At 42.7% G+C, this 13,504-nt stretch overlaps 5 protein-coding genes across 8 annotated transcripts; 2 read left to right on the forward strand and 3 right to left on the reverse strand.

Moving 5' to 3' along the window:
- Positions 1–9,578: 9,578 nt before the first annotated feature.
- Positions 9,579–10,402, reverse strand: RB195_002043 (uncharacterized protein; the record flags this gene model as incomplete). Of its 3 annotated transcripts, XM_064199108.1 has the most annotated exons (2): positions 9,579–10,007; positions 10,058–10,402. In XM_064199108.1, the coding sequence occupies 2 exons, from the start codon at positions 10,400–10,402 to the stop codon at positions 9,579–9,581; spliced, it is 774 nt and encodes a 257-aa protein (XP_064054989.1). The 3 variants fall into 3 exon arrangements, with proteins under 3 accessions (XP_064054989.1, XP_064054990.1, XP_064054991.1); XM_064199109.1 differs by lacking the exon at positions 10,058–10,402 and having other exon boundaries at positions 9,579–9,827; XM_064199110.1 differs by having other exon boundaries at positions 9,836–10,402.
- Positions 10,403–10,573: 171 nt separating this feature from the next.
- On the reverse strand, positions 10,574–10,939 carry RB195_002044 (uncharacterized protein; the record flags this gene model as incomplete). The annotated part of the gene is made up of 1 exon (XM_064199111.1): positions 10,574–10,939. The coding sequence occupies one exon, from the start codon at positions 10,937–10,939 to the stop codon at positions 10,574–10,576; it is 366 nt and encodes a 121-aa protein (XP_064054992.1).
- Positions 10,940–10,993: 54 nt separating this feature from the next.
- On the reverse strand, positions 10,994–11,530 carry RB195_002045 (uncharacterized protein; the record flags this gene model as incomplete). Of its 2 annotated transcripts, none has more annotated exons than XM_064199112.1 (1): positions 10,994–11,530. In XM_064199112.1, one exon carries the CDS (start codon positions 11,528–11,530, stop codon positions 10,994–10,996), a length of 537 nt encoding a protein of 178 aa, XP_064054993.1. The 2 variants fall into 2 exon arrangements, with proteins under 2 accessions (XP_064054993.1, XP_013305241.2); XM_013449787.2 differs by having other exon boundaries at positions 10,994–11,500.
- Positions 11,531–12,255: 725 nt separating this feature from the next.
- RB195_002046 (uncharacterized protein) lies at positions 12,256–12,777 on the forward strand (the record flags this gene model as incomplete). The annotated part of the gene is made up of 1 exon (XM_064199113.1): positions 12,256–12,777. The coding sequence occupies one exon, from the start codon at positions 12,256–12,258 to the stop codon at positions 12,775–12,777; it is 522 nt and encodes a 173-aa protein (XP_064054994.1).
- A 141-nt stretch (positions 12,778–12,918) lies between these two features.
- RB195_002047 (uncharacterized protein) lies at positions 12,919–13,215 on the forward strand (the record flags this gene model as incomplete). The annotated part of the gene is made up of 1 exon (XM_064199114.1): positions 12,919–13,215. The coding sequence occupies one exon, from the start codon at positions 12,919–12,921 to the stop codon at positions 13,213–13,215; it is 297 nt and encodes a 98-aa protein (XP_064054995.1).
- Between the last annotated feature and the right edge of the window lie 289 nt (positions 13,216–13,504).

The raw sequence follows: 13,504 nt of genomic DNA on the forward strand, positions 1-13,504 counted from the left end.
AAAAAGAAAAATAGGAAATTGTGATTTATTATTTCCTAGCCAATATCTTTTATGACGGGGCGGGTGTAGTGTAAAGGTTAGAGGCTCCGCTTCATGCACGATCTATAGGAGGTTCGACTCCGCCTTAGTGCTCACCAAGCCCTTCATCCCTCCGGAGTCGATAAATTGGTGCCAAACTTGTCTGGGAGGATAAAAACACTGAGTTGACACATCGACCAGCCACCGCAAGTCATTGGGTGGGCCAGTTACACGTTGGTGAACCTCAAACGATTCTGAATTGAAGTGAACATGATGGCGCATCCCAAACGGATTGATTAACGTCAGAAACTTTATCTTTTATCCTTTGTCTTTTATGACTACTTTTTCTCAAGTTTTACCGATGAAACATAGTTAAAAACAACAACTACGTCCCTAAATTTCGTCGCAGAGAAAACATGTTATAATGTTTAAAGGCATCACCCCACCAATTTGATGTGGTGCGGATTTCAGCTGGAGTATTCGTATACGGAGACGTAGACTATGGAGAGAAGAATGGTCCCGTCCATTTCTTCCTAATTGTCGTGAAAAACGGCCCGGAAGATACGGCTTCGAGCGTTCCGGCGCGCTAATTTCCACAATGAGTTCGATTGGAGTGCGCCAGCCTCGTGCACATGCCGCATCTTCCGGACCATTTTTTACGGCAATTAGGAAAAAATGAACGGATTCACCCTCCTCCCCATAATCTACGACCCCGCATACGAATACTCCACCGGAAATCCGTACCACTCCAGGTTCGTGAGGTGATGCCTTTAAATACGCGCATGCAGGTGCCAGTTTTAGCCAGCTGTTGACGTGATCTGACATCTTTACCAGTATGATGATGATTTTCACGGTATTTAGCATTACAACACCATTTTACGCTAACCGTTGAGAAAGGAGAAGAGAAACACATACATTCTATATCGGTTTTGAAAGAAAAACATCGTGATATAAAACAACGGGTTTAGTCTGTCACATATTTATATGTATATGTATGTATATGTATGTGTGGAACGAAACATCAGAAAGCAGAGAGGTGGGTCCCAAGGCGTCGAATTGGTGTGTCAGCGCAAAAAGCGATGAAACTGGGTGAGAAAGGTCCCGCGGCGTAAAATTGCACCTACCCTAAAAAAATACTGGAAACTGCGCAGTAGGTGCAAAAATTGGAATCAGCATAGTTACTGGTACAGCAGTACCGGGAAATAATTCCAAGAGGATTCGTCAAAAAGTGAATGAGACGTTGTGAGCCATTTCATAGCGCCGCGATATTTGCATGTGTTGCGTTTAATCTCTATGTATTCCTCCTCCATAATCTACGACTCCGCCTGTCTACTTTTCTGCACGCCTGACCCAGGGTGGAAACAATCTTTCTTGAGAAACTGGAAACAGGCATACAAACGGCTGTTTAAAGGCATCACTCCACGAATCTGGGGTGGTGCGGGTTTCAGTGGGTTATGCCTATACGGAGGCGTAGATTATGGAGAAAAGAGTGATTCCTTTTTAATTGCCGTAAAAAACGGCCATGAAGACGACTTCGAGCATTCCGGCGCACTATTTTCTACAAGGAGTTCGAATGGAGCGCGCCGCATCTTCCGGGCCGTTTTTTTTACAGCAGTTAGGAAAAAATGGACGGAATCACCCTCCTCTCCATAATCTACGACCCCGTACAGGAACTCTCCACCTAAAATCTGTACCACCCCAGATTCGTGGGGCTTTAAATAAGAGCTAAAAGATCACGTGGTCTGAAGTAGAACCTTAACTTTGTCAGTGCGATGCTGACTTTCACGTCATTTCATGTTCGCACATCATGCTATGCTAACTGTTGAGGAAGAAGACGAGAAAGGCTAATACCTCGAATATTGTTCCCAACTTGTAGCGGTACCGAAGGAATATAGGTATAAAATTAAGTATGAATGTTCTCCAAGTGAAGTACCGACCTCAACAGAAAGAAAGCTATCAAATCTTTCAGTAATGCCTAAATTTCCATGAAAAATGCAAATGCAGAAAGCACTGTAGAAAAAAACTCAATTATGTGGCGAAAATTTGCAGAAATTGTCATTGCTTTTAATTTATACTAATCAGTGGAGGCGTGCGAAGTGACAACCACAAAAAGTCTGAAATCCGGCTCTGAAGTTCGTTCCAATCTGATAAGCAAAAATAAAAAACAAAGCTAAGTGGATTTTTGGATGCCCTTAACAGGATATGAGCAGTTAAACGCTTAGTTCCTTAAAAATTATTGCATAAACAACTATAAAAAGATGGCAAGTTCAGAAGAAAAGTGTTGAAATGTTAAAAGAGGAAATCTTTCTTTCTTCGATGGTAAGTAGTAAGCGAATATGCTTGTACAGGGCGGTGATGGTCGCTAATATTGGCACAGGGTCAAGCTGTCGAGAGGAACATAGTTGTTTAAAAACTGATGGTACAATGAGTTGCACAGATCTACGAATTCTCTATTAAAGGGATGTGTTGTGAGAAGTTTTAGCTTCTATGTGATTGAAGATTAATTTGAGAGCATAGTTCCTCTCAGGTCGCATAAAGGGGAGAGGGATTTCCATTAACTAAAAGAAGGTAAGGTAGGATGACAAGGTAAATGCGGATATGGTAGGGAGCAGGACAGACAAGAAATTACGACTATTCAGCGGGATTGAAGGGGATCTTCTTCGATTCGATTTGCCTACCGTAAACCAGGAACGTCATGTCAACGAGACACTGCGTCAAATAATACCGACGTAATAATATAATATTACTAAACATAAGCTGAGAAATCAGTTCGGTATTAGCAAAAATTGGCAAGTTTTGAACTCAAGTTAGGATTTCAAGTAAGTTATAAAATAGTGGAGCCGAAAATCCTAAATTCACCAGTATTCCGAAGACAAACACGATAACGATGAAATAACGTGTCTTAGAAGGTTGCCACGGTTTGCAGTGCGGAATTACAATAACAATAACAACGATGTCTGACGTCACAGTGACGAGCCGTTGCCATCCAGCAGCGCCCTTGAGAGTTAGGTACTCTGTTTGCTTTTATCATTCGAATATGTTGATCCTTTCAATCGTTCTTCAAAGACAAACAGATATCAGTCAAGCAAACAATAGAAAACCCCTACGTTGCTTATTCAGTTGACATACGCTATGCAGTCACAGCTCCCACGAATTTTAGGTTCATTTCGAAGTCTGTTTCGCGTAAACAAGTGTGGACCCAAACACGCAGTCTGGACATGCGAATATTAGGCGGGAACCAACGAATCTGAGCAAACTGAAACTACTTTCCGAAGGTGGACGAGTTGCGGTCCAAACTAGTTTGCAAGCGAATTCTGACCTCATTTCTTCACCCGCCTCAAATCTTGGCATTTCCTACTACTTCCAGAAATCTTGATCTTCAGCACCTACTGAGCACATGCAAAGCAGAACTTTGCAAAACACCTGAAAAAGTCTTCTAGGACAAAACGAAATGAAAAATGTCGTCAGTGCACGAAATTACCGTAAGGAGAAAAGAACTAGCGGCATATGGTGCATTCAGTAGGACCGACCTACAAGGGTTTAAAGATAACAGAACTGTAACAAGTCGAAGAACAAGTGAATCAAAATTCCAGGACTCGACATATACTTTCATTATATCAGTGCGACCCTCCTATTTTAGTTCTGTATAAATCTCAAGAACCAAGAAAGAAACCGTTATCGTTTAACCCATGAGTTGAATTAATCCGAGCTTTCAATCTGTGCAGAAAAAAGGTCAGGATCCCAAAAAACCTAACAAATTCTGTGAACACTTGACGGAATGGGCAAGTCTCGAAGAAGTTCAAATAGGGCACAGTGAATAGAAGAGATGGGGAGTTAATTGGCTTAGCCTCAGGTAAAAAACTCGTTCTATTATAAAATGAGAAACATCGCTGTATCGCTGCTTTCGTTTAAATTGTGTTAAACAAAGTCATGTGATATGACTCTGTACGTATATGACTCTGACGAAAACGGAGACAAAAATTATCCCCCACTGGAACTGTTATTGAGGAGTATAAATAGATGTAATAGAAGAGGTGCGGCAAATCCCATTTCCCGCACCTGAATTCATCTTAACGCTATTACTGCTAATTTGCAGCATCAGAAATAAACATTTTCCGCACTCTAACAATCGTTGGAAGGAAACTTTGAAAGTCCAATCATCGTCTGGAAGATCAAACTTCCTTCGCTTGGGCAGCCTAAATACTGGAAATGCAAAGGTGATGGAAATAGCACCTTCAGGAAATTCGAGCTCTTTTCATCTCAAAGTAAAGGTGCAAAATTTTGAAGAGGCAAACACATTTGTGTGAAACATTGGTGAACATAGATGAGCACAAAATCAGAGTAGTACGTAGAAAGCATTTTAAGAAGGCGAAGAATGAAATGACCGATTTGCGGCGCAATTAGGTTATCAACGACTCAGTTTCATTTTGTTAGGAGTAGGAAGGGGTACTAATTCCTGACAAAATTCAGTAGAAGGAAAACCTATTAGAAAAAAATGGGATGAGGTCACCTTCACATGCTAAATGTACGTTGTCATTTTCTCACCACGAGAGTCGTGAGGGTGGGGGAAAGGTGTAGCTGGGGAGAGGGTGGAGAGGAAAGGAAGGGGGAGAAAAGAAGAGAGGGAAGTGGGAAAGCAGGAGAGTTTAAAGAAGATGATGAGAAAATAGAGAAGTCGAGGTTACGATGTATTAAGGCGTAAGTCATTTAACGGACAGTAGGCAGGGTGTAGCAGACTGTAAGTTGGTAAAGATAGAACAAAGAGCTTTTAGCTACATAAGTTTGGCACGCATGTCAGAAAATGTTGATAATTAAACCCTGAATTTGGAAGGGTTACATTCGAGTTCTATATCCGTGATCCATGAAGAAAGAATTGTTCCAAGGAAGAAAACATTGATTCAAAAATCCATGTTCGATACTTGTCTTCAAAATAAACTTGTATAATCCCTGAATAAAAGACCGGGGAGAACTCGATACTTGTAGAACGAAGTCAAAATTTGCGGAATTATTCCGCTGCTTCTGTTCCGAGATAAATTTGGAGGAACATCAAGCAGAGGAAATATGGAGAGTGCAGATTGAAGGAACGGGACCAGAAATCTGAATTCGATAAGAAAAAAGGAAAGAAAAGACTACAGACGGACAGATTATATAATGTGCACTGAACTGGAAAGTATTAAGCGGTAATTACGGTACAAAGTCTGAACAACAAAATGCAGCGGAGAGAGATGCTTACGTCAAAAGGGTTAACGAACAAGAAGGAAAAAAGAATAGAAGAAAGGAGACTATTTCGTGTCGATTCTACAGCTGCTCGCAGATAATACGACGCCTCTGATAGAGTGTACTTTTCATCGATAGTGGCGCACTATCTTGGAAAAAAAAAACTAAGAGCAGAACACATGCTCTGCAAAGGCAACAACTAGTACTAATGGGTTCGATCCCGACTGAACCGTTTTTTCCAAAAAAAAAAGTTGAAAAACTTAGAACTTCGATTAAAAGGTGAACAACCTACTATGATATAGTTATCAGCAATGTATATGCAAATTTAAAAACAACTAATGGCCAAAAACTTTCAGATGACGAGAATATTGCTAGGCTTGGAAAACCGCAAACAACTTCTTCGATACCTTTCAGTAAAAATTTGTAACTTATTACTTTAGAACCTCAACTTGCTGCCTACTTATTTTTCATGAATGAGAATTATAAGAACCTTATAAGAGCGACTACAACAAGAGATTACGTCTAATCGTCAAAATGTACAATTTGTCTAAAAAAGAACTCTAGTAATAATAAGTGCAACTGCACCACCACATCTCCAGAAAGACGAAGAGTAGAGCTGTCATTCATTAATACCAAATTAATATTAAATAGCAAATTTCAATTTCACTCAATTCTGTAAATTAATAGTTGGATCAGTATCTCAGTCTCCCCTACTTTGAATCGGAGGAATCCATGAGTGAAGAATGTTCAGATGGCCCGTACTGGTTAGCACAGGAAGAAGAGGGACATGAATGAGGAATAAATCATTTCCAGCAGAATCCGTACGTTCCTGTACTCATGAAATCATAAAATGAAACTAACTGCGAAGTAAAGGAAGCGAAACGATCATCAAAGTAATAGAGTGAGGAACATCCTCAATTAGAAGACATAGAGGAGACAACTGTAATTTTTGATTGATTTGTAATAATTCTCAAAACCCGACCACTCTCTGTGGAACGTGGAAATCTTCTATTCACATCCCTTTTCTATGTTTCAAAAGTGGAAAAATGTAGCAGAATCAATCCTTACAAAGATAAAAAAGGCTGGAAAATGGTTAAAAAGTGTGCAAAAAAACCCAAGTCATAAAACAACACACTCGTATTTTTGTAAAATTGCCTTCTACGGAATTTCACCGGAACTTCCCCAATATTTCATTGAGAAGAGCAACAAAACGAGAATCGTTTAAGGTTTCATAAGATTGCGTCTGTAAAGCTTAGGGGGAAAATATATGGGCCAAGTTATTCAATAATGTCACGTAAATATCAAATAAATATGCGCAACCGAAAATCAAGTTTTGCACAAAATGAGCATTCGGGATGTCCTTGAACTAGCAGTTGTCAACTGTGTTAATGGTGTTGCGGGTCACGCTCTCAGTTCTAGCATTCCATTTCGGCCGTTCTATTATCTATTAAACAATGGATAGTTAAAACTACACGGAATAGGTGCAACTTTTTAAAGTGTTTGCGACGAAGAAAAACAGAGTGAATGAGGACCTGACAGCGAAGTGATTGATGATTCATTCGAATAGAAATTGCAATATATTGCTTTCTTGGCTAAACTAAAAGTAAGTGGATTTGTGGGATTGATGATACTTGGGAAGACGTTGACAAACATTGTTGGAACTTAGAAATGCAACATACAATCAAGGCATCATATCATCACATCAAGGCTTCGTTATTTTATATAGAAAAAAAAACTTATTAAGGAATGATACATGAAAGAGTTACTGAGTAGGAGGAAAGTCTCATTGATATACTGAAAGGTCTCACGATTTTTCCTTAATAATCGTCAGTTTAAAACAGGGTCCTGGTTCCGTTTCAAAAAATTTGCTTAGTTGAAGGATCGTAGACAATGCCTCGCCTCCGTATAGATGAAATGAATGAAGTTTCTCTGCAGCCCCTTCCCTCCAGGGTGCCTGAAATTGTTCCGGGTCTTGCATTATCAGTATATGGATTGGACTGCTTCAGAAAGAAGTCAGTTGCGAATGTTTTCTTCTAAGAAAAGCCCCTTTCTAGAGGAAGCCTGACATGATGAAAAAAGACAGGGCAATGCCTCACAAAACAAAACATCACTCCTTCCTAATCTGTGAGGGAGTTCCGCTGAAATCTCACGCAAGGCAATCACCTTACGACTCTTCTCTCGATCACTATGCGCAATTGCGGATTTCAATTCTCTTCTCTTATGCTTTAAATAATAAGAGTTGCATTTCACATAATTTCGTTAAAGGCATCACCCCACGAATCTGAGGTGGTGCAGATTTCAGGTGGAGTATTCGTATACAGGATGGGAGACTACGGAGAGGGAGGTGATTCCGCCCATTTCTTGCTAATTGCCGTAAAAAACGGCCCGGAAGATGCGGCGCTGCACTAGACTGGCGCGCTCAAATCGAACCTCTTGTACAAAATGGTGCGCCAAAACGAATGAAGCCGTATCTTCCGGGCCGTTTTTTACGGCAATTAGGAAGAAATGGACGCAATCCCCTCTCCGTAGTCTCCCATCCTGTATACGAATACTCCACCTGAAATCTGCACCACCTCAGATTCGTGGGGTGATGCCTTTAAATCATCAGACAGTTGAGCGTTTTTAACGGAGACAGAAATGTCCCATAAAAATGTAAATAATTAAATAAACGAAACTGAATAAATAACGAAGTGATTAACTTCTGTGGTGGTTCAGTGCAGAAATGCGACATTCCATAGACTGGGAATACATGAAGTAAACAACGGTTACCTATGGTAATACTGATGTAAGCATTAATTAGAATTCTAGCTGCCTATTTCTTGTCGAGAATGGGGGCGTGATGGCAGACACCACGTGATGTGAATGCCACTAATTAACGTGACAAAAAATCATAACTCTATTATTAATTATAAAATCACTTAATGAAAGGAAATCATATGTTTTCTGCTGGACAAACTGCATAAGAAAAAGCCAAGCTATATAGCTATACGCCAACTGAGAGCGCAATGAAATGAAAACGCAAACGCCTTTCCGCGGCTTCTGTCTTCAAGCTATTAACCTAGTCTTCTTTTTTATCGCCCATTTTATCTTAAATAAAATTGTTAGCGTACAAGGCCGAACCTCCCAATAAAAAAACCCGAAAAAAGACGAAAAAAAAAATTCACTGATCGACTATTATTCTGTTGAAGACTTATCCTTAAGGGCATCACCCCCACGAATATGGGGTGGTACGGGTTTCAGTCGGGAAATGCAAAAAATATATTGGTAGTTAATTGTGGGAACGAGGGTGATTCCGTTGATCTGTCCCTATATCAGTGTAAACGGACAATCCCTGAACGCTGTTTCTTATGACGGCTTCTGTCGCATTGCGTATCCCTTACGTCCCGCCTGGCCTGCGATTCGTCCGAATGGGTTTTCGACGAATCGTAGGCGGGAGGGAAAACAGCGTATTTTCGTATAAATTAAAGCGCATAAAACTTATCCCACTTATTTGAACGTCAGCAGAGTTGACCGTATTAAAGAAGTGCTGCGAGTGCCACCATCGTTCCGAGGAAGAAAAGTCGGATATCAATATAGAGTAGATCAGTGTCTGATAGAGAAGCAAGTTTGAAAAATTATGAATTTAATGAAACTGAAGAGAAAGACGCCCAAATTCAGGCACTCGGAATCCCCTCTCAGAGTGGAGTGTGTGATGGGATTTCCCCATCGGGAGGGGGTTGCAAGGGAAGGAGGTCGTAAGGGAGTGTGCGGTGGCCAGTTGTGAATTGAGGATAGCATGATAACCAGCACAAAAGTAATCAAACTAAAAATTAAATATTTACATACATTACAAGATATCACAATAGATAATAGTAAATGATTACATAAATTACAAATATTATATTTGGTTTCAGGCGTAGAACAGTAAAATGGAGGCATCAAATCTTCGTTTTGACAACGCCCAATGTATTGACAATGTAATAATGAGACCAGCCAGGTTCGACACCACACTGAGGCAAATTTTTGCAAAAGAGATGGAAACTTGAAACAACTTCTAAAAAAAGGAAGAGCTTAATTTTGCGTAGTTTGCAGCAGTTTAAATGTAAATTTAACAAAATTTAATGACCAAAATACTCAGATTCTGCGCAAATTGTTAGGTCTGGGAGTTATCGCGAATAACATCGTCATAAGAGGACCAAAATAAGAAGTTCAGGAAGTTTTTGAGAGAAAAGGATTGCCTCAAAAACAGTCAAATTGTTTTTTTTTTACTTTCTATGGGCAGAGATGGGAAAATGGCAGTTTTTCCATCAAAAATTTGGAAAAACGGCAGGGTAGTGGAGATCGGTAAACGCAGCTTCTTCTTCCTAACGTTTGTCCCACGTTGTTGCAGGGTCCGCTTTTCTGCTTCTTGTCTTCCATTTCGTTCTATCCATTGCATCAGCCGTACGCAAACGTGCATCTATCATATCCAGCTTCACACGGTCTAACCAGCGAATCTTTGGACTCCCACGCGGCCTCACTCCTGAAACGTCGAGCTTCAGAGCGGTTTTGGCAACAGAATCTTCCTCCCGCCGCAAGACGTGACCAAACCATCTCAGCCGCGCCTCCTTCATCTTCTCAGTTATCGGGACGACGCCGAAAATGGAACGTACAGTGTCGTTGGATTCTCTTTTAGCGTTACACCTATCGTCCACCTCAACATCCGCATCTCCATAGCGTGCAGCACTCTTTCCAAGGCTTTCGTCGTCGGCCAGCACTCGCATCCGTAAAGAGCAACAGGACGCACAACCGTCCTGTAGATCTTCGACTTCAGTCGAACAGGGACTTTCTTGTCGCACAGTACCCCTGTTGTCATTTTCCATTTCATCCATGCCGTATTAACACGTGCTCGACCTTCTTGATCAATGTCGCCTGTGGAAGTCACTTTGGATCCAAGGTATTTGAAACAGTTCACCTTGTTTAATTCGGTGCCATCGACACGAATTGAACCATCCTCTATCCTTGGTCCGCACTCCATGTACTCAGTTTTTGATGTGTTGAGACGCAATCCATGTTGCCGCAGCTGATCCTTCCAAGACTGTACTTGTTTCTGAAGATCATCTCGAGACTCCGACGCGAGCATGACATCGTCGGCAAAGAGTAGAGTCCACAGATGCTGCTTCTGGATTTCCTTCGTTATCGTGTCCATGCACAGTATGAACAGCAGAGGTGAGAGGGATGAGCCCTGATGAACCTCTACTTGTACAGGGAATGGCCTGCTTGTTCCAGCAGCACATCGTACAACGCTGGTAGGCTTCGCATAAAACGGCTTCGTCCACCGCACATATTCTTCTGGTACTCTATGCGACCTCATGGACATTCATAACAGCTCATGTAGGACACGGTCGAAAGCTTTCTCGAGATCGAGAAAAGCAAGATGCACACTGCGGCTCTTCTCTCGATGTTTCTCCAGGAGGATTCGGACAGCATGGATAGCATCTATAGTGCTGCAGTCCTTCACAAAGCCGCACTGGTTGAGTGAAACGCTAACAATTTTCCTCAGACGAGCTTCCAGGACACGCTCAAAAACCTTCATCATATGGAACAGCAATCGTATAGGTCTGTACGAGGTGCAGTCAGCAATGTCTCCTTTCCCTTTCCAGACAGGCACGGTCACGGAAGTTTGCCAAACGTTTGGAGTCCGTCCTTCTGCAACGATCTTGTTAAATAGAGTTGCGAGCCACATGGACCCTCGATCTCCTAGCAGCTTCCAGACATCAGCAGGTTGCTTTGTTCGACTTCATTTTTGCGAAGGCAGCACTGACTTCGACGGCAGTAATTGGTGGAACAGGACCCTCGACGCTGGGAACAGTTGGGATGGGAGGACGATAGAACTCTTCGTTACACAAGTGATTGTAGTACTCTCGCCACCTCTCCAGGATCTGAGTAGAGCGGCGCAGAATGGCTCCATCACCTCCCATAACGATGTTGGTGTCTCCATATCCAACGTTGAGCGATGACGCGCTCTGACTAAACAATACACTGCCCGCTCGTCTTTTCTGGTATCAAGCATGTCGTACACAGCCTTGTAGCGGTCCGACTTCGCCTTAGAGACTGCCTTCTTAGCCTCCCTCTTCGCCGCTAGGTAAGCACCCTGATCTTCAAGCTGACGCGTCCTCCACCAGAGCTTATACCTGGACTTCTTCTCACGAATTGCCGCCTGAACTTCCTCATTCCAAAACCACGTAGCCTTTTGTACCTTGGGCTTACCTAGAGTCGTCTTTCCCAGAGTGTTCTCCGCGGTCATGCGTATAACGCTGGAAGTAGATGACCACATTTCCTCCGTAGGGCGGGGAAGTGTAGATGGAGCCACAGGCGCAAAAAATACCTCCTTTCAATCCTTCAGATTAAACCATTTGATGCGCTGTGTTTCAGTCCTTGGATGTCTCTTCCTTGGACGGGAGATTTTCAAGTAAATCGAGTTTCGGTAAACGCAGCATCTGAGAAAAATCTAGAGAAAAACCTCGGCTACAATTCTGGAAGATAATTTGCTTCGCACTAAGTTACTCCGAGTTATTGAATTTTATTCAAAATCTCACACTTCTCGGCTGGAGAGCGCAAATAGGGATGTTGGCGATTTTTTCCATCGCAAAAAAAAAGTGGAACGGTGTTCTAAAAAATCCATATATTCAAATGAGTCTAAGAGAACCCCTATGTGCAAAACTTCTCCTCTCGGATCGGTTTTCTGGTTTTCTCAAAATTTAGATGGGACAAATCCAAATTTAAGGCAAACCTTCTTTTCTCCAAAACTCCCTGAACTTTTCCTTCTGGTCCTCTTATGACGAAGATAGGGCCGCGTATACGAGTCTGATTGCTACCTGCACGTGGTGACCCTGCTTTAACTAAACGCAATCAGGCGTTCGAGTGTACGCATTGGCAACGTACGAGCTATATAACCTGCACTGTTATATGGCAAAAGATTCCCATACATTGCAAAGAGGTGCTGTCGTCTAGCACACCGCCAAAGCTCATAACCTGAAAGGTCAACTGCCTGAAGGGAGCATGGAATCTTTGGCAACAACCATTCGTTTCGTCACGCTGAACTGCCGAACACTATCGAGTGAACTCCAACAAGCCGCTCTATCCAGACTTCTGCGATATCTCTGTGTGCCTTTTGCTGCACTGCAGGAAACACGCATGAGAGATCGGCCTGTCATCAGCATCGAAAATTACACCATATACTGCGGCGATGCTGATGAGAAGAAAGTAGGTGGCTGCGCGATAGCTGTGAGGAACGATTACAAGAACCTGGTGGAGGAATTTGGCTCAACGTCGTCTAGATGCGCCTTTCTACGACTGCGGGATCGCGGAGGACGTAAACTCTGGATCGTAAGTGCTCACGCACCTACGGAAACCGCTGAGGACAACAGTAAGGACGCCTTCTATGATGAACTCAATGCGTTGATGTTTAAAATACCAGGCCAGCAGGTGGTCATTGTCGGGATCGACGCTAATGCGAAGATGGGACTCGAACAGCAATCCGATGTGCTAGGAAAATGGTACTATGCAGCGGAGCGCACGTAGGACAACGGTGACGGTCTGGTCGACTTGTGCGAATAGACGGGCCTCACGATCGCTTCCACGTTCAAGAAGAATCATCGACGCCATCAGCTCACGTGGCAGCGGTCAACCCTTTTAACGCCTGAAGAGCAGCGCAAGCGGAAGATGAGAACTCTTAAACTTCAGCTTGACTACGTTCTTGCGAGGAACATTCCTCAGTCAGATATCCGAAAATCTAGAGCTGTTTGGGACGTCGCGTTCGACTCTGACCACCGTTCAGTTCTTCTCAGCTTCAAAATACGATTCCACAAGAGAAACCGAGGAGATCCTCTTCAACCGAAAATCGGCATGACAGGTCTGAAAGACGATGAATGCAGGACGAATTTCCGCCAACGTGTGTGTATTCATGTTGGAGTACAGAGCAGAAGGAAGCTTAACGATGCGGATTCCTTCACAAAGTGAATCCAGGATGCTGCAAGAGAAACGCTCCCGGTTCTATTACCGCGGAATAAGTTTGCCTTTGCATCTGCGGAAACAAAATCCACAATTCTGTATGTGTCGCGCGCAGCGCTGGTGTCTTCAACCAGGAAAACCGTCTTAGGAGGAAGCTGCGTCGTCAACTGCAACAAGACCGCGATAAGGAGTGAACGTCAAGAGCGATGGAGTTTGAGAAAGCGTGGGCGGACAGGAACCCGCGAAAAGTCTATGCTCTACTAAAACAGTATAGCGGCAAAATGAAAAGATGTTCTCC

The sequence above is a fragment of the Necator americanus genome, chromosome IV (assembly GCF_031761385.1).
Source record: "Necator americanus strain Aroian chromosome IV, whole genome shotgun sequence".
NCBI lineage: Eukaryota > Metazoa > Nematoda > Chromadorea > Rhabditida > Ancylostomatidae > Necator > Necator americanus.